General features: G+C 37.6%; 1 protein-coding gene across 10 annotated transcripts in view; it reads right to left on the bottom strand.

The window, feature by feature from the left end:
• Positions 1 to 1379: 1379 nt before the first annotated feature.
• The window catches only part of aak1a (AP2 associated kinase 1a), a 66517-nt gene continuing 48116 nt past the window's right edge, over positions 1380 to 19780 (bottom strand). For 2 of the 10 annotated variants that reach the window (XM_081349963.1, XM_081349960.1), the window contains 3 exons: positions 16331 to 16486; positions 14528 to 14629; positions 1386 to 4147 (listed from right to left, as the gene is read on the bottom strand). In XM_081349963.1, the coding sequence (XP_081206089.1) occupies positions 3363 to 4147; positions 14528 to 14629; positions 16331 to 16486 (1043 nt within the window). In that variant the 3' untranslated portion in view covers positions 1386 to 3362. Of the gene's footprint in view, positions 4148 to 12348; positions 12637 to 14527; positions 14630 to 16330; positions 16487 to 19780 lie in introns of those variants that run through there. The other 8 variants (XM_081349968.1, XM_081349966.1, XM_081349964.1 and 5 more) reach the window with 5 other exon arrangements.

The raw sequence follows: 19780 nt of genomic DNA, 5'->3' as shown, positions 1-19780 counted from the left end.
AAAGTCGACAGATCAATTACATTTTGTTTGTGATTACTGAGTGAATCAGTTTTTTTTTTATTTTTTTTATTTTTGTTAATTACTTGTTTATGAATGTCTGCCGATATAGGACCAATAAACAATCGTTTAAAAACTGAATGCGGCCGAAGGCAGGGGCTTTGGTGCGGCTCCTGATCCGCCTAGCGCCCCCTGGAGGAAGAAGCAACACACACACACACACACACACACACACACAAAACAGTCAATAGCCTATTATCATAAGAACGCCAGATGGCTGGGTTTATTCTTTTCCTTGGACTAATATGTCTTGTCAAATGATGAACCACAGAAACTTTACGACTCTATTTACACTCAACACTGAACTAGACAGGAGTGTGTTTCCATTGACAGTATGTGTGTTTCCCAAAAGCATCGTTAGCCAACTATTGTCGCAAGTTCCGACTCGTTATCAAACTCGTTATCTAGTTCAAACTACATCGCAAAAGTTGGAACCATCGGTTGGAACAAGCTGTAGGCTAGTTATTTCTTGTTTGTATGACGTGTGGACGTAATTTGTCATTATTTTGAGCAAAGTAAGGTGACATTCAGTACAATTTACATCTTTCATTTCGAATACAAATTTCGGTACTATACGGTTATCCGGACCACACGTGACCACACGTAAATGTAGCCTACTATACGGTTAACCTAACCCTAACCCTACACCTACCCAAATAGGTGTGGTCCGGATTTCATTTACAGTTTGTCAAGAGATTTAAACGTAGGCATGTAAGAAGGAGCCAATGATTTATTAATATGAAAATAAAGCAAAATAACTGAGGGGGAAAAGGATAATTAGCCCTCAGATCAGATGCCATGCCAGTAATTTTCGCAAGAAAAAAAATGGTATTAATTCGATTTTAACAAGATCTTGTATTGTCAATGCAAGAGTCCAGCTCTCTGTAAAGTCTCCTCAAGCACATCCCAATGACTTTTAAATGAGTTTAAGCTCTGGACTCAGAGGAGCCGATTCATGTGTGAAAATGATTCTTCATGATCCTCACAACCATTCTTCCACAATCTGTGCTAGATGAATCTGCACATTGACATCCTGGAATATGGCCATGATGTTTCTTCCTACATGGTTGTTTAAGAAATGAAAAGCTACACACTCCATCAATTAGGGTTAGAAGAACTGTTGACAAACATATAACATGGTAGAAACATAATAGTAACTGCAATAATGTATACAGTACACATATACACATACACACACATATATGTATAAATGTGTAGTATACACTGACACGCACAGAAATATATATATATAGTAATGTTTTATATATTGTAATATTATAATAAAACTAAAGTGATAATAAATCAAAACAATGACACCTTTTAAACACATTTCATTTATTACATAGAGATTCTACACCAGTGAGCGTTTTGTGTAGCTCAAGTATTTCCAAAAGAGAAGTGCCTCCAAATTCATTCAAGAAGCAATCATGGCTGTTTCAACATTAGACATAAAAAATATGAACAATCCCCAGTCTCTCATATAAAACACCTTTTCACAAAGAGCAACGTGGATACACACCTAAAATTCACCCCACGTAATACAAACTACACCTTATAACTCTTAGTATCATAGTGAAAAAGTGTAAGATGCACCTGTGTATATTAACAACAGCCTTAATGCCTCGATTTACACATTTGCATTTATGAGATGAAATGCTGAGGAGGCAAACAGAGGATGATAGGTGCAATGAAAATCTGTGCAGCAAAAGTTAAGTGTTTCATGGGTTGGGACTGAATTTGAACATACTGTATTGCATTTAATCAGAGATTGAGTGGATGTTGTGAACAGCAGAGATAACAGCATCTTAGTACTCGAGCTGCCTGTTTAAACATAACAAAGGGGATGCGCAGTGTTCATTTATAGCTAGAAAACAAATATTACATTGAATAGTAACATTCTATTACAGTTGTGTGCAATATAATCCAGCATCAATTGGATTTAACATTCAGCTGTATAATATGAGCCCAACACTAATGTGCTAAATGAAAAACATCACAAGATCGTATTAAATACTGTACACTAGCACTGCTCTTCCATAAACACGGTGCATGAGATCAGGCGTTGCTTATACAATATTTAGAGCTTATGTCTGCTTGCTTTTCATTGGCTTTCATGCTAAACATGATTATTAGGGAAATAATTGGAGCAACTCTAATTATGGGTCAAACTTTTTTTTTTTAAGGTAATTCAACATGGATAATCAAAAAAGTTATTGAAAAATAGATATTAGGCCTGTATATTATTTCAAAATTGCAATACATTCAGGGTTTCACGGGCATATTTTTAAATTTGACAAAATTTGACAAATTGATGCTTTCCTTATTCAGTTGTGCAAATGTAACATACATATAGCTATAATGATGAATCTGAATCCAGTCCGGGTCACGGTTAAGACCATTACAATTATTATTTTTATTTTTTTCATTGTAACATTATTTTCATGAAAATTAAGCATGTTTACAGGAACAAGACTGCAAAATAAATCTAGAATGTGTATTATTTAAAATGTTAAGTAAATTGAATTTATGCTGATTTAAAAAAAAAAAGGACAGTAAAAAAACTATCATTAGTTTATTATATTAACATTCTAGTAATAAGAATTTAGATGGAAAATATTTGTCATGAAATTGACGTGTTACAATTCAAAAATATTAATGATGCTTAAAACCTGGTACTTGGTTTTCTTTTGCATTTGGGACGAAATGTGAACTGGATATTTCTTCATGAAGGGAAAGAATAATTTAAAATGCAAAAGTATTTTCACAGCCCAAAGAAATGTTGGCTGATAACCTTTTGTGTGTTTTGAGAGACAAAACCAACTTATTAAATATGTTTTATTAATAATCAATTGTTGGGACAGGATGTTTCCTGTTTTTTATTATGATGTGTGACTCTGCCAGATCTGAGCTGTACAAAACTGCCTGGTATACCATGATAGTAGAAATGCCATCGGTAACCAGATGGAGAATAATACAAACATTTGATGATGGTGGAAATAATTCTTTAAGCTCATGCTCATAATAGAAAACATTTCAACAGTTTTGCTAAGCAACACCCCAGTTCAGTTTTCTGTTGATGTGGTAGAGACACAGGACAGAAGTGAAGTTTGACATCATCAGAATGATCTGAGGTAGCAAAAGATGTCACAAACAAAACGTTTACCCAGAGATAGACAGCCAAAGGCCATAAATGTGCTTCATTCTTCAATATATTACACTCAGAATACAGCATTTTATTATGTCGATGTCGAGCTCAAACCTTTTAGGGGGCGAAAGTACTGGTGTGGTTTCAGACGCTATTCTCTTTATAGCCGTTTATCATGACGGCCTTTAAGGTGGAAGGGCGCCGAGACAAACGGGTCACCAGAAGCCACATCAGACGTCAGATTGTGATGACGCTCGCCGCTCGGTTTGTGTTCAGGCTCTGTGTTCACGGGTCCTTCATAGTGTCTGGAATACTTAGAAAGTGCCTGGGGTCGAAAGGGCAGAGGCGTCACCTGGCCGAGGATGCTCTCGTCAAGGGAAGAACCTGGATGGGGGTGTAAATATCCCGGCTGGGTCACTGGATTGGTGTAAACCTTTCCAGAAATTTCCTTCTTCCTACCAAAGGGGGCCTGGAGGAAAATATCAGGCTGTTGAGGCTGAACCGGGGGACGAGCAAAAGGCGCATTGGAGAATACATCTCCATCGCTGTCCCCGTCTTGTCCGATCCGAAACGGAGCTTTGGAGAAGACATCGACGATTGGATCCGCACCTGGATGTTGGGCTTGGGACACCAGCGGTGGCGAGTGGTTCTGAGCGTGGACTGAAACCAGAGAGGACTGGTTTTCAACCGGTACCTCGGATTCGGAAGACATCTGGAGGTTTCTCGAAGATGCGGGGCTTTGCTCATCATCGTCATCCGAGTCTTGAAGTAATGGTCTGGAGCCACTGCAGTCCAAACTTGGAGTTTCTTCGCCACTCACCTGTGACCGCCCCTCTTCTTTTTCTCCATCGTCTTCATCACTGGAATGAAAACAGTCCTCAACGGGGTTCTCAACACCTTCTCCATCTAACAGCATTCCATATCCATCACTCTTCCTTCTGGCTTCTGCAAAACAAAAAAAACGCAAAAAGAAAATTGATAGTTGGTGATGTTTTCAACAGCAGGAGAATCATTATGAACAATCAATGACTGTGACCAAAAAGTATTTTGTAGTTCTATAGAACTACAGAATTAAAAACATCGTTGAAACAACCAGAATCCTTTATTGTTGCAGCCTGTATCGGGACAATGACAACACTGTACCTCTACTGAACAGTTCACCCAAAAATGAAAATTCTGTATCATTTACTCACCCTCATGCCATTCCAAGCCCGTATGACTTTCTTACTCCCGCTCACCACAAAAGGAGGCATTCATTCATTTTTTGAATGAATGCGGACTGGAGAGTTCAAGTTTCAAAAAGGAAGTAAGTCTACTGAAGGCATACAGTCACTTTGTGTGAGCAACAGACTGTTTAAGCCAAGTTTAAGTCATTATTCCATGAACATCTGGACATCCAATTGAGAGAAGTAGAGATGTCAATCATTATTTTGAGTCAGATCTTTTCAATTGGCTGATCCAGTTCACAAAAATCTGATTCGTTCACAAGTCGGACTGATTCTCGAGTTCATCTCATTGCCTCAAAGAACCAGTCAGAGCAGTTCAAGAGTTAACAGCCCACTGAAGAGGAAGATTATTTTTTGTTCTCTTGGTCACAAATAGCTATCATATTACTGTAGAAGACATTAAATCTAGCCATGAGTCATACAGGCTATTGATACTTTTATGATACTTTTGTGTTGTGAAGCTTGAAGGTCCAGTCCCCATATATTGTAATTCAATAATATTAAAAACAGGATTGCTCAAATTCTCTCCTTTTGTGCTCCACTGAAAGAAGAACATCAAACAAGTTTGAAACCACATGATGGTAGAATAACATTTTTTGGGTGAACCATCCCTCAAGACGAGGATCTGTGTGTTCAAAAGAGTTTAAGGGTTAGTGTCATTATTTACTCACCCTCGTGTCATTTCAAACCTGTATGACATTCTTCTGCGAAACACAAAAGACTTTTGAAGAATGTTGGTGACCATTGACTTCCATTGAATGGACAAAAACGAGCACTGAGACATTTCTCAAAATGTTCCACAGAAGACAAAAAGTCATACAGGTTTGGCAAAACCTGAGTGAGTAAATGATAACAGAATTTACTGTTTTGGTAGTAAAAACATGATTTAGTAGCACTCCATTATACAAGATGGCTACACAATGAAGCAATAGAGTAATACAGGACAAATAAAGCACATTCTACTACAGTATATCCACAGAAATACTATTGACCAACACCACAGGAAATACCACGAACAGTCAACGTCTCCAGTGACAAACAGCAACCTTGTTTCCACAAACTGTCATTTTATTGTCTATTAGCCCTTCATTTGATCACATTTCCAAGAAATGCCAAGTCCGAATTTATAAGTTCATAAACTAACTAGAAGAACTACTACTTTTTTAAAGGGCTGTCAAGATAACAGGCAGGTTTAGTGTGTGAGAAATATACACACATTGACAGCCCACATTTGTTTTTTGAAAGGTGTGTTAGCAACAGACAAGGTTAAAGGGATAGTTCACCCAAAAATTACATTTCTGTCATTAATTACTCACCCTCATGTCGTTCACCTTCGGAACACAAATGAAGATATTTTTGATGACATCCGAGAGCTTTCTGACCCTCCGACAGCTACGCAACTACCACTTTCAAGGCACAGAAAGGTAATAAAGACGTCGTTAAAATAGTCCTGTGACTACAGTGGTTCAACTTTAATGTTATAAAGTGATAAAGTGAAAAAACAGACAAAAATAACAACTTTATTCAACAATTTCTTCTCTTCCATGTCAGTCTCTGACGCTGTTCACATTGTAGACAGTGGAGCGCTTCCGGGTTGTACGTCAGAACACCGGCTCAGTATTGGCCGGATCCTGTGTCAACACCAAACGCATGTATCATGGTGCTCACATAAACAGCATCACAGACTTGCATGGAAGAGAAGAAATTGTTGAATAAAGTCGTTATTTTTGTTTTTGTTTGCCCACAAAAAGTATTCTCGTCGCTTCATAAAATTAAGGTTGAACCACTGTAGTCACATGGACTATTTCAACGATGTCTTTACTACCTTTCTGGGCCTTGAAAGTTGTAATGAAACTGCTGCCTATAGGGGGTCAGAAAGCTCTGATTTTATAAAAAAATATATCTTAATTTGTGTTCTGATGATGAACGAAGGTCTTCCAGGTTTGGAACGACATGAGGGCGAGTAATTAATGACAGAATTTTCAGAGTTTTTGGGTGAACTATCTCTTCACTCACCAGTGCTAAAAATGAATAAACGAAATTCCATTATTGAGAGCGATGGAAACAAGTAGGTTACAAAAAACACAATGACTGAACTGAGATCAGAGCAGAGACATGATGTAAGTCTTACCTTCAGGATGAAGTAAATGGTTGGCATTAAACTCAGGATTAATACAGCAGTGCACACTAAGATTTAGTTAAAATATTAGTGCTTGCATCCTAACAAATTGCAGAGGCATTGACAGTGTTTATTATCTGTGTGTATGATATATATATATATATGTACTGTTGAGGTGCGATGCAAAATATATATGAGAAATGCCACTAAACCTAAAGCTTAAACACCTGTGCAGAGATATGTATTGATTTGACAAAGATGAACATGTACAATGCAGCAGAAACTCTAAAAGGTGGCCTTAAAGGGCTAGTATGACCAAAAATTAAAATTCTGTCATCATTTACTCACCCTCAAGTTGTTCCAAATCCGTATGACTAAATTTTTTCTGTGGAAAATAAAAAAACATTTTTGTCCATACAAATGAAGTCAATGGTCACCAAAGCGGCTCGGTTCCCAAGATTCTTCAAAATGTCTTCAGTGTTTCACAGAAGAAAGAATGTCATACAGGTTTGGAATGGCATGATGGTGAGTAAACAATGAAAACTTACATTTTGCAGAGAATTTAAATTTTAAATAGCCTTTTGAATGCATTGATAATAATAATTGGCATCAAGTTGGCATGCGCGTGTAAGCTAACTGTCAATCCCTCACTGAGCAATGGCTAAATTGAATAGGACAGAAATAAAGAAATAAGGACAAAGCGCCTGAGGATTCATTTAAATAGCACCATGGGCACATTCATCAGTTCGAAAGGTGCAGAACAGGAATGACCCATGTAGTGTTTAAGGGATGGTTCGGAGTAAAATCAACCTAGGGTCCTTTGCACCATGACCTCGAGCCAAACACCCCCCAGAAGCCTTTTTTCCCTTGGTTGAACATTATTAAAGTTAGAGTTTATTTAGAGAAATCAGCTTGATGGCTTAGTGCAGGCGCTAACGGATCCAAGGATGTATCTCGTAAATTACCCCACTAATAATGCCCAGAATGGTACCAAACTTCTACAGTAGTACAAATAGGTTCTGTACTCATAAAACGAGGCATTGGAAAGTTTGTGAGTACATCAGGAGTTTATTTAAATAACACTTGCCTGACGGCTCATGCTACCACTAACCTGGACGTTGAGGTCACTTCCGTGATTTGGGAAAAGCACGTAAAAGTCCTGGCAGAAAGTGATGCATAAGGATACAGTGTAATAATTTAATAATGTTCGACCAAGGGAAAAAAGGCTTCTGGGGGGTGTTTGGCTCGAGGACATGGTGCAAAGGACCCTAGGTCCCTTTAAGAGTGTGTGCTGTCACATATCACACAAAACAACATTTAAATCTGGCCAAGAAAAGAAAAAGAGTGAAAGAAAAGTGACGTAATTTATGATCAGTAATTGAAATAACTCTGTAATAATTAAGCTAATTAATAAAGCCCAGCGGGTAGAGGGATATATACTTGTGCGTGATAAAATAAATCATTATTTCATCAGTGTCCTCTAAACTGCCATCATGTCATTCGTCCAAGCCATAATGCAGGAGTCCATTAATGCAGAACCTGAAGTACAACATGTTTCTGATCTCCATTAACAAAGACTAAGACACAGCTATCTGTTACCATTGACACTTTTATTTAATATCCTCCTTTTCAGAATTTCCATTGTTGCATAAAAACAGAAGGAATACGGCGCTCAATAACATGAGGAAAAAAGGATAACACGATGGCATTCCAGTATAGATAAGACTTTTTTTGTCGTTGTCATTATTTTCTCCTGACATGGGCTGTGATACACGCTACAACACAACAAAGACTTCAACGTCAGACTACTTAGCCACACCGCTAGGTGCACATCTAAGATCTAATATGAGCACTACAGTCAGATTGCATAGGTCAGCCACATTAAAACAAGCAAAGGGAGGAAAAAGAAACGAGAAACTAACATAATATTGCCAACACACTCTCATGGTAATTTGTGACCATTTTACCTTTTGGCTCTCATTCGGAGGCTTTTGTACGATATGCTTACGTCCCAGTGATGGTTAGGTTTAAAGGTGGGATTGAGGGTCCGGCCTTCATGCTTGTTTTTCATTTTTCCATATGAATCACACCGGACAAATTCCCACGAAACCGCCACCTCGTAAAATAGTTACGCATTCTCATGAGATCGTGTTGAATATTACACAACAATGTTCTACCGATGCAACATTTGCACAAGCTTCAGACAAAACAATCACTCAAAATAAAACAGTGCTCTTGGTATTTAACAAAAAACACTGAAGTACACTATAATGTTTACATCTCAAAAGAAACAATAGTGCATTGTTACTGCTTCCGCACATCTAATTATGAAAATTCAAACATCATACATATACATACAGACATGTTTTCGTACATTGAGCTCTGTTTAATGTTTGATATGTGTCGGTAAAATGTGACTGTGGAGATTCGTCAAGAGTCGGTGTCGGCATGTCTGATACGTGCTGCCTGGACACCGATGTGACGTCAGCTTTAGGATAGTGATAGATCGATATATAGGCCAATAGCTGACCATTCTGAGATATTGACATTTGCTGAAAAGTTAACTTGAAGGATAAGAAGCAATTTTTGTTGTCAACTTTTTAGTGAATTTTAGTGCACCTGGAGGTAAATAAGTATTTATTTAATTTCAGTAATTCAGTAATTTCCTTATGTCTCAATTTGTATTACTATCAGCTTTATATCACTCTAAAAAATTAAAGGTTTAGAAAGTGGGTTCAGAATCACTGTTGTAATATACATGACTTTTCCAGGCCCAGAAAACACAACTTTAAAATCTCCAGGTCTTTCGTGACTGAGAACCCTGTCAATTTCAGAATTGCTTGTTGAAAAGCACAATTACTTGTTTAGGTTCGATTTTTTACATTTTCCGGATGTAACTGGAAGAAACACTGTGTGTTTTACTCGAGTCTCTCATTTCTGGTAAATGTCACATGGCACACGAAACCTCAGGAGGAGCAGACCGTCATAGGCTCTGTCCAAACACATTTACTCAGTTAACTTAGAAAATAAACACATATCGGTCTCATTGAAATTTTAAGAGATTAAGATTCAAAATAGAGGTTATTTGAGAAGGTAATGGATGAAAATAAAAAGCTGCCCACAGGCACAGCTCACGAGGTTTTGGAACAGCTTATATTTACATTTATCATTTAGAGCTTGATGGATGAAATGTTGCTGAACACTGAGTTTCTTCAGAACCACAGAACTCCGATAGTCGCTATGTTCAAGTTTATCCGAAACAGGCAAAATGTGACAAAAGAGAATCCAACTGACAGAAAAGCTCATTTTACAACTTTGTGCTCTAATATACAGATAAATAATCTTTATCTTATAATATTTATCTTGAGAATAATACAGTTTTTACATTCATCCTATACCATCACGGCCTAAAACCCTCATGTACGTTACCTTTTCATTTATCCTTTATGTGTCTTTAAAGGGGACAATGCATAACTGGATCGAAATTCTAAATATTAAATTTACACTATAGGGGTAGTACAGGGCATAGGAAGTTTTCCACGCATGTCAGATATAGCAAAAAGCAAAGAAAAAGAAGCATGGGGTATGAATGAACAAGAGAGACAAAAGTGAAGGAGATGAGACAGAATGACAGAAAAAATAAATGATGGGAACATCACAGAGGAATGAAATCCAAGATGATTAATACTGTGACAGATTATAACAACTGATTGAACGCCTCTGTTGAAATAAGACGTTCATTTACATCATCTGTGATGTTGATCTGTCTAGAACTTTGCAGGATAATCGAAATCTAACGTAAACACGGAAGGGAAAACTTTAAATGCAACTTTCTAAGGGCCAAAACATACTCTGCAGAAGTATGTGAATGCTCACAGTTCTAGCTACTTTCTGTTTTAATGGCACAGACATTTAAAGGTACAGTACAGTAACTATCACCTTTTTGAGGACTACGGTTTGTTTCCACCTGAACACTCGCAATGTTACTGTGACTTCTAACATGTTAGGCATTGCTAGCATGTTGTTAGCATGTTCTACACTACCATTCAAAAGTTGGGGTCAGAATGATTTTTTTAAAAGAAATTAATCATTTCATTCAGTAATGATCCATTTACTTGATCAAGTGTCAGTAAAGATTTCCATTTGAAATAAATGCTGTTCTCTGAAGTTTCTATTCACCAAAAAATCCTGAAAACATATATCATGGTTTCCACAAAATCAATACTAGTTGATTTCATACTAGTAATTCTTATTTAATATGTTCATATAAATATCATATAATGATATATTAAAATAAAATTTAGTCCTTGCTTTAGTTTAGTCTAATTATTTCTGCAACATCATTCTTTAGAGATGTTAAACCCTAACCCCTTACTTGCTCTCGTTTCTTTTGTATTGTCTGTCTGCCACTTTATAACCAGCATAAAACGTTACATACTAAACTGAATAAAACTAGAATAGGCATCCGATGCCTAGAATGATTGGTGGGCTGACCACGTGAATAAACAGAGGAATCAAAATGTCCCTGCTGTAGTTTTGCATGATTCAACCGTTCACATTATTCTAAAAATAAATGATTGTTTTTATAATTCTTTAATAAAATGGGAACTTTTCGCTGGATCGTCACAGTCGGGCGGAAACCTTGTATCTCCATATTTAGTCATTTTTATTTTTATCCTTTACGTCTATCTGTGGGTTTTGCAAATATTTATCCAATGAAAAGTATTAAGAAGAGCTTGTGACTAAACCTCTTAATGCATTGGACCCTCAAACCGTCTCTGCTTGTTTGCAATGCAAGGGTAATAAAGAACTGGTTGTTTGCTTTGAATAAGTACAGCATTTTATATATGCATAAACGCAAATGATTCATGCATTTGAGAATCGGAGAAGAGTGTCTTAATCTAGCATTTATCATCGAGTCATAGCCAATACTGTATCAAATAGCTTGTGTGTAGCACTTTATCTCTTATAACATAAGATTTTGGCCACATGACTGTACGCCCACATAACTACAGTGAACTTTATAACCTGTTTAGTTGATGTATTCATGTAAACACAGTCAGTTATGTTTTAAGTGAACGTAAACAGTTGAGAAAGAAAACACATGTGTAACAGTATAATAGATATGTGCGTCAGGTCAAAAAGTGACAGCAGTCTAATATTCCTGCTGCCAAATTATGAGATTAAAAATATCTATATGGCAGTTTTATCCTCATGCCACCGTGGCTGGTGAACAAAAGAGTTAATATCACTGAGCATAACACATGCATGTGTCTGACCATATATAATGCTACAATAGATATTATTTAAAAAAGTGATTTTTTGCCATTATTTGAAAAGTGCTGTTTTTGGAAAAAGATGAATAAGAGGTTTCCACCCGACAGCAACGAAAATCTAGAGGTACTTGATCAGACGAATATCCTCATCACGATACTACGGTGTTGTCGGTGGTTTCCAGACTGTGTTTGTGTGTTTGACTGTCATTGAGAGTTTTAGCAAGTTACTAAGTTAGCAGTTGTTAGGGTTTTCTGGGCGGTTGCTGGGAAGTTGGCAGGCTAACATTTAACAAGCCAATCAAATCCCAATGAATTAATTCAAATTCTATCACAAGTTTCCCTCTGTTAAATTTTTACTTCACTTGACAGAGGGCCATTTCATGATGTCTTTAAAGAACCACACCCAAATAGTATTAAAATGTTGACTTTTGGCTTGTTATAATTGAGATGTTTGTTTTGAGAGTTGAAAGAAAGCATCATTGGTTGCTATTTGACATCCTGAAGAATGAAGCATAAAGCAATGATAGAGTCATGAGAATGTTTATGGATCAGCAGAAGAGAGACAAAGAGCAAATGTGAAAAGAATGGCAAAGGAAAATGTGCACAAGGTTTATGGGATTTCTTAAGGTTGAGGTTTCTAAACTCTCGCTATATTTTTAAGAATTGCACGCTGCCCTCTCTCTCTCTCTCTATTCATCTGCCTCTCTTTCTGTTTCCTCTATAAGTCGATGAGTTGGTCCACCAGCAGAAGAGAGCGTGCCAGCGAGGGCAGACTGGTCTCAGAACTGCCACTGTTGCTGCGAGAATGACCACCTAGAACATGCCGGAAAGAGGAAAGAGAGAGAGAGAGAGAGAGAGAGAGAGAGAGAGAGAGAGAGAGAGAGAGAGAGAGAGAGAGAGAGAGAGAGAGAGAGAGAGAGAGAGAGAGAGAGAGAGAGAGAGAGAGAGAGAGAGAGAGAGAGAGAGAGAGAGAGAGAGAGAGAGAGAGAGAGAGAGAGAGAGAGAGAAGGATGTGAGGAATGAGAAGTGTGAGAAAGAATGAGGATGAAAAGAAGATAAGACGTTGACGGAGGGTGAGTGAAGAATGAGGGGTGAGAAAAGAAAGGAGGAAAGAGAAAAAGCAAAAACCAGATGAATAGCAGGAAAAAGAAAGCATAAAACGCTAAAAGATAACAGATCGGAATCGAAGTGAAATATTTTAAAGAGGATGGCTAGAAAGTAAAACAAAACCCCAAAAAGCTAAGATAATACTTTATTTTTATGGTCCCCTTTTGACATTCTATTGACTATAAGTAAAGTTGCACCTACATGTTAACTAACTCTCATTAGAGTATTAGTAGAGTATTAGTGACTGTCTGCTACTTTATGTTGATGCTCCTCAACAGACATTCTACTGACTATAAGTAACATTGCAAGTGCATGTCCACTTATTCTAACCCAAACGTAACAATGTACTAATACTCTAATGAGAGTTAGTTGACATGCATGTAGTTGCAACATTAGTTATAGTCAGCAGAATGTCTAAAGGGGACCATCAAAATAAAGAGAAACCAAAGTCTTACATCTTGGAGAATTACAGTATGTTTCGCTGTAATGTTACTTTATGGTCATAGTTTACATTTTAGATTTAATATATTGACAACCACATACTTGAAATATCATAAAAGGCATGTCCAATTTCACCACAAAACTAAAAGAAATGTAATATCAATTATATTTTGCATTAAGAAAATTAAGCCATTTTTAGGAATATATACTGGGGTCAATAAGATGTTTTAGAAATTCTTAATTTTTAATGTTTTATTTTATCCCTGTGATCAAAGCTGAATTTTCAGCATCATTACTCCAGTCTTCAGTGTCACATGATCCTTCAGAAATCATTCTAATATGCTGATTTGCTGCTCAAGAAACATTTCTTATCAGTCTTGAAAACAGTTGTACAGCCTAATATTTTTGTGAAAACCTGATACATATTTTTTTCAGGATTCTTTAATGAATAAAAAGTTAAAACAACAGCATTTATTTGAAATAGAACATTATAAATGTCTTTACTGTCATGAGTAATGAATAAAAGTATACTTAAGTATTAAGAATAAAAGTATTACTATTTCTTGAAAAAAAAATATTGACCCCAAAGTTTTGAATGGTAGTGTATACACAAATATAATGATTATTTATTTATTAAACATGTTAAAATTACTGTCTAAAAAAAACCCAGTATTTCAGAATTTAAGGTTTATTTCTTTCTTTTTAATGAGAATAACCACTGACAATAATAGGGAAAATCTCATAAAGGAATTATATTAAGATATAAAGGTATTGAGGATTTGGGAAAATAAGTGTCCCAATGCCTTCTGATTTTTTATTGAAATATGACAGTGACATGTTTTTGTATGATTCACCCATTTAAAAATGACTACGACAGGGCGAGGACAGTTCGCGATTGAGAAATTTAAGCATGTGTCAAAGGAGTATTTCCTTTTCTTTTGCATTCCTCAAAGTCAGGTCAATCAGCTTCTACTTAATTGTTCAACAACATCAAAAACACCAGTATCTCAGAACAATCTAACTCTACACTACCGCTTTCACTTTGATCACTCAAAAAGTTTGCAAACATATGCCTACACTTCAGTGTGAATTAGATGCAGTAAATAAAACATGTGCTCTCTTCCAAAAACTTTTGCTGATATCCAAACTCCCTTACCTTGGCTGGAGCTTTTGGAGATAAGCACTGGAATTGGGTCAAACTGGTTATCGGAGCTTTGGTCCCCAGTCTCAGAGGACTGGAAGCTTGAGAGGGGAGAGGCTGCAGGAAGAGGTTAGTGCCACAGCAGACCGAGTAAGAGAAAACAAAAAAAGAAAGATTAGGAAGAGTGTTAGAGAGGGGGGAAAAGAGTGATTATAGATAAGCAAGAACAGGTAGTTAATGCAAGCAAATAGATTTCCAGAAAAATAGTGCTTTGAGTGCTTAAAGGCAGGGTAAGCAATTTGCAAATTTTTTTTGTTATGCTGGTTGAAAGTCTCTTCACCTCCTGATAGTGATCACTAAGCTGAGTGGTCTCAATGTATTTATTTGTACATCATCTGTGGAAGGCATAGGACCATAAAATGTTCGTCCAATCATTGCCCTCGTTCCAAATGCAATGATACAATGTCCTACCTGCCTGTCAACGCATGTATTTCCATACCTCCGCGCACCTGTTCGCGCAGACATAACACATCAGTGCGTTTCATGCTATTCAGAGTTAGACAGACGTCAGTCACTGAGCACCGCAACCGAAACAGCAGACGCCTTTTACAGTTCCTACTCAACTAAAACATCAAGCTTAAGCTGTGTACACGCCATAGTAATTTGGAAGAGATGGAAACCCGTGACGTTACTCTCAGGAGCGGTTCGTGACTCGATCTTATGCATCTTATGGTTTCAAAGCTAGCTCGCTATTGCTAGCCTCTCCAAAAATTGCCTACCCTACCTTTAATTTGTCAAGGCCCATTCTGCGCACAAATTTTCACCATTTTAGCTGGCAGTTTAGGCCAATTTTGTTCATTTGCTCAGCAAAAACAAAAACTTTTTATCACAGGCTGATTCAAATTGGTTTCTATTTTGTCTGCGTTTCATTGGGAAGTTCCACCCATTGCGAATCTCATTGGTCCAAAAATCACACTCCACTGAATATACATTGAAACATTAAATATATCCTGATTGGCTGTGATTGTGTCTTGTCACATACTTGCTTCTCATTGTCAATGCTTTATGTTGTATCTGTAAATGTTTTTGAAAGAAGTCTCTCACCAAGGCTGCATTTATTTATCTTCAAAAATACAGTAAAAACAGTGAAATATTATTACAATTAAATAACCGACTTCTATTTAAATTTTAATTTTTTCATGTGTTGGCAAAACTCTTCAGTGTCTTATGATCCTTTAGAAATAATTCTAATATGCAGATTTTCTGCTCAAGAAACTATTTTTATTATTATCAATGTTGAAAACAGTGCTGCTTCATATTTCAGGAGTGGAGACAAAAAGTTGTAAATATCATTAAGTTTATGACAGTAGTTGAACTGACAGAGAAAACTGACCATATTAGAAGTACCTCAATGCTTTTGCATTAATGCATTTGGCAGATGCTTTTTATTCAAAGGCTTTAGGCATTTACATTTTAGCATCGAACCTTTGACCTTGATGTTGCTAGCTAGTGCCATGTTCTATTGTTTTGAGCAACAGGAATGCCTCAGAAAGAGACAGAAAAGCATAAATTTGGGTTGGGACACAATTTGGATTGCAGCAATGTGTGAAATCGAACTTGCATAGCTATTAGTATTATCCCCCAGATGAAGGGATAAGCCAAATAAACTAAGGGGGCTTTTTATGTTTTGTTTTAAAGGAATTTTTCCCACCAAAATGTGCTATTTGTAAAAACCAAAAACCAAAAATCTAACTTTACAATCTATGGCTCGTTACATATACGACATGCAACTGAGGTGAATATGCATACGGTTCTTACCCTGGTGGGACTGTCCACTGCTCAAAGCAGTAGTGGTAAACTGGTCCATAGATGGTGCAGGAAGAGATGAGGGGGATGAAGCCAGTATTAGACCCCCAGTGGTGGGGAGGGAGAGAAGCGGCCCATCCAAAAGATAATCCTGTCCAACCAGGGACTCTGGAGGACATAGGGCAAGCATGAAGAATAAAGAATGACAGAGAACAGAAGGATGAGTGACAACAGTAATAAAATATTGAGAACATAAAGAGAGAGTTCCAAATAAAAAGACATCCACAAGGTTCAGGTGGGACAGATAAAACAGTGCAAGAGAAGTACGAAGAGGATGGGTAGAAGGTGGCAGTGAGAAATCAGAGAGAAGCTCTGCAGCAGAAGTGAATGAGACCCACAACATACTCTACGAAAGCTTGATTTCAAAATGTTCAAAATGTGTCAGAACTAGTGTTAGTGATGTCAATATGTCACAGATATTCAGTTGTGTTTGTTTTTAGTTTAATTTTCATGGACTTTTAGTTTGTATTCGATAGGCTAGTTCCTGTGTTCCTTTGTTTCAGTTTCCTGCTTCTCATTTGTTGTCATGGACGTTCATTCAATCATCACAGGTGTTTTTCATTTGTTCCCTCATTTAGCCAGTATTTAAGCTGCTCTGTTTTCCTTCAGTTGTCGGTTGTTAATTGTGTTTATGCTTGTGTTTGCATTTGACACACTGTTACACAAGTCCGTATTTTGTTTATTAAACCACGTTTAAACTTTTTAATCCTGCCTTCTGTCAGTCTGTCTTCAGCTTCAGTCCGCGTAACAGAACAACCGACCACTGAAAATGAAAATGGAATATGCAGCGAGATTTGCTGCGGTGGCCCAAAGAAGCCACATTTTGTTGGAATACATGGAGGGATTCTGCAGTCACCTGTCCCTACGACGACGAGACCCTGAAATCTTTGTTCTGGATCGGGGCGAACTACCACCACCCAGTAGACCTCCCAGACACCTCAGGACTAAACTGGAGGGAGGCCATCATCAGGTATCTGCAGAGTGCCTATCCCCGGTCCAGAACAAAGCCAGACCAAGAGCCCAACCCACCAACACCCTCAACCGCAGAGAATTCGCGAGTTCCCCCTGCAGACGGAGAGCGACCGCCTGCCTCTGCTGGATGCTAGCAGCTCTTTGTCTTCCCCGGGAACGCATTGCTGTGACGTTAAGCCTCAGGTTTTGCAACCACCAGCCTCGCCAAAGCAAGAGGATCCCGCCTCAGACGTTCGTCACCAAGGCTTCACCTAGGTCTGCAGTGCCAGCGATGTCGCTCTGTACCATCGGCTCTCTGTCTGTGCCCTGGGATCCTGAGGCCACGCCTCCATTGCAGAATGTGGTAAGCCACAGCAACACCTGGGGTCCTTTCTCCGTCGACTCCGCCGTGGGCTGTCGTCCCTGCTGAGCTCTGGGTCTGCATCGCCAGGGCATCTACCATCATCGCCGCTGGGGTCTTGTCATCCTAACATCTCTTCACCATCTCCTGTCGCCATCCCTTCACCATCTCCTCGTCCTCCTCTTCGCGCTGCGAGGTTGCACCTTCCGGGAGGAGGTGTAGTGTCACAGATGTACATTTGTGTTTCGTTTTCATGGACTTTTAGGTTTTATTCGGTAGTTCCTGTGTTCCTTTGTTTCAGTTTCCCACTTCTCATTTGTTGTCATGGACATTAATTTAATCGTCACAGGTGTTTTTCATTTGTTCCCTCATTTAGTCCCCTCATTTTTCATTTTAACGTTTTATGATTTAATACAATTGTATTATCAAAAAAGTGGTTATCATATTATTGCATAAAACTTTAACTATTCATTTTATCTTTTAAAATATAACTAAAAGAAATTTGAAAAATGTCATTCATTTTTGTAAAACAAAGTGCACAGATGTTTAATGTCAAAGCATGGACAAAATTGTGATATTTCTTAAAATATAATATTTTTTAATTACTGTATTATAAAAAGTACATTCTACTGTACAATAGTAATACTTTAATAAATACAGAGTTACCTAAACTTTTATTTTGGTGGGTTGTAGAGAAGACCTTTGAGTTTCTGTTTATCTGACGATAGTTTTATCAAATGAAATGGTGAAATGTTGAAGTGACTCAAAGCAGCTTTGGGGATGAAGTTCATGCACACGAGCATCACGTGCTTGAGTATGTGTAGTAGACAAAACCACGCCACTCATTCACACCAAGACAAGCAGAACATCCACGCTTCATATTTAAATAACAGTATCTTTGAGGTTTAATATTCAAGTATTCAGTCCTACTTATGTACTCATCCAAAATTTGCCAAATTTTGTGACATTCGGCATTATACGGTAAATTTTATTTTTTTTACTGGATTCAATTATTACGGTTTGTACCACCAGAGTAATGTAAGAGCACACTTTAAATATGTACAGCGGCAAAACACTCGTGTCTGAATTCTCACACTTCAGCAAATTATGTTTGAGGCCTGAAACCACTTGAAAGAGTAAAACATATTCCTGTCAAAAATAATGACTATTACTGAATAAATGCTATCAAGCTTCAAAATAGATTTAAGGGGCCATAACGATGTCCGTGATGCAAATAAAACAAATAATAACTACAAGTGCTACAGCATAGGCTGTAGTACAACTACAACCAACAGGCCCGCAATAAGACACACACTGGGAATAACCTATGAATGTATCTGACACACACTGGGATGTAGTTTGCTATTTAGTCACCAGGTGGCTCTACACACAATACAAACAGAAAACAACACAAACCAAACTGGACTGTAATATCAAGAAAGGTGACACAGCACTTTGAGGCTTTTAAAGAAATATTCTGTAGGTCATCACCCCGGCATGACCAACAACGTGCCATTGATTCATTCTTTTTGCTGCCAAAATAATGAATTACTCATCATTCAACCAAACCATCCACATGTTATCATCAACAAGCGATGACAAGTTACTTCACTGCTAACAAGGACAGATGAGGTCAAGTGGTTACTGTGCATAAAGTATCAGCATTTTTTCATCAGTGGGACTGAACTACTGTTATTGATTCCCTTTTTTAAGAACACCGCAGTGAATAAAGGCTTCTAATGGACCAAAGATCCTGCTTTATTTCACGGTACATAGAAAACACTGGGCTGTAAATCTAATAACTTCAAAGACTGATACCTGAAACAGAGCAGAAAATATGCCAAACCAATCCTAATAAAATTAAAAAATGTTATGCTTTATACAGTAATCACAAACTGGTGATCCAGCCAGATCAGTGAGAAAAGTAACCCTACCAAAAAGAACTGTGCGACAACACTATCCATGCTTCGGTAGCGGTTTTGACTAAAATGTAATACTTGGAGTAATAACAATGGCATCTAATTATTTCAATGGAGGTTCACAAATGGCAGTGATAATGTCATCCAGAACACCTTGCAGATTTTTCCAAT

This window comes from Scardinius erythrophthalmus (genome assembly GCF_964197995.2).
Source record: "Scardinius erythrophthalmus genome assembly, chromosome: 20".
In the NCBI taxonomy this organism is placed as follows: domain Eukaryota; kingdom Metazoa; phylum Chordata; class Actinopteri; order Cypriniformes; family Leuciscidae; genus Scardinius; species Scardinius erythrophthalmus.
This window is presented reverse-complemented; position numbering and strand designations above follow the sequence as displayed.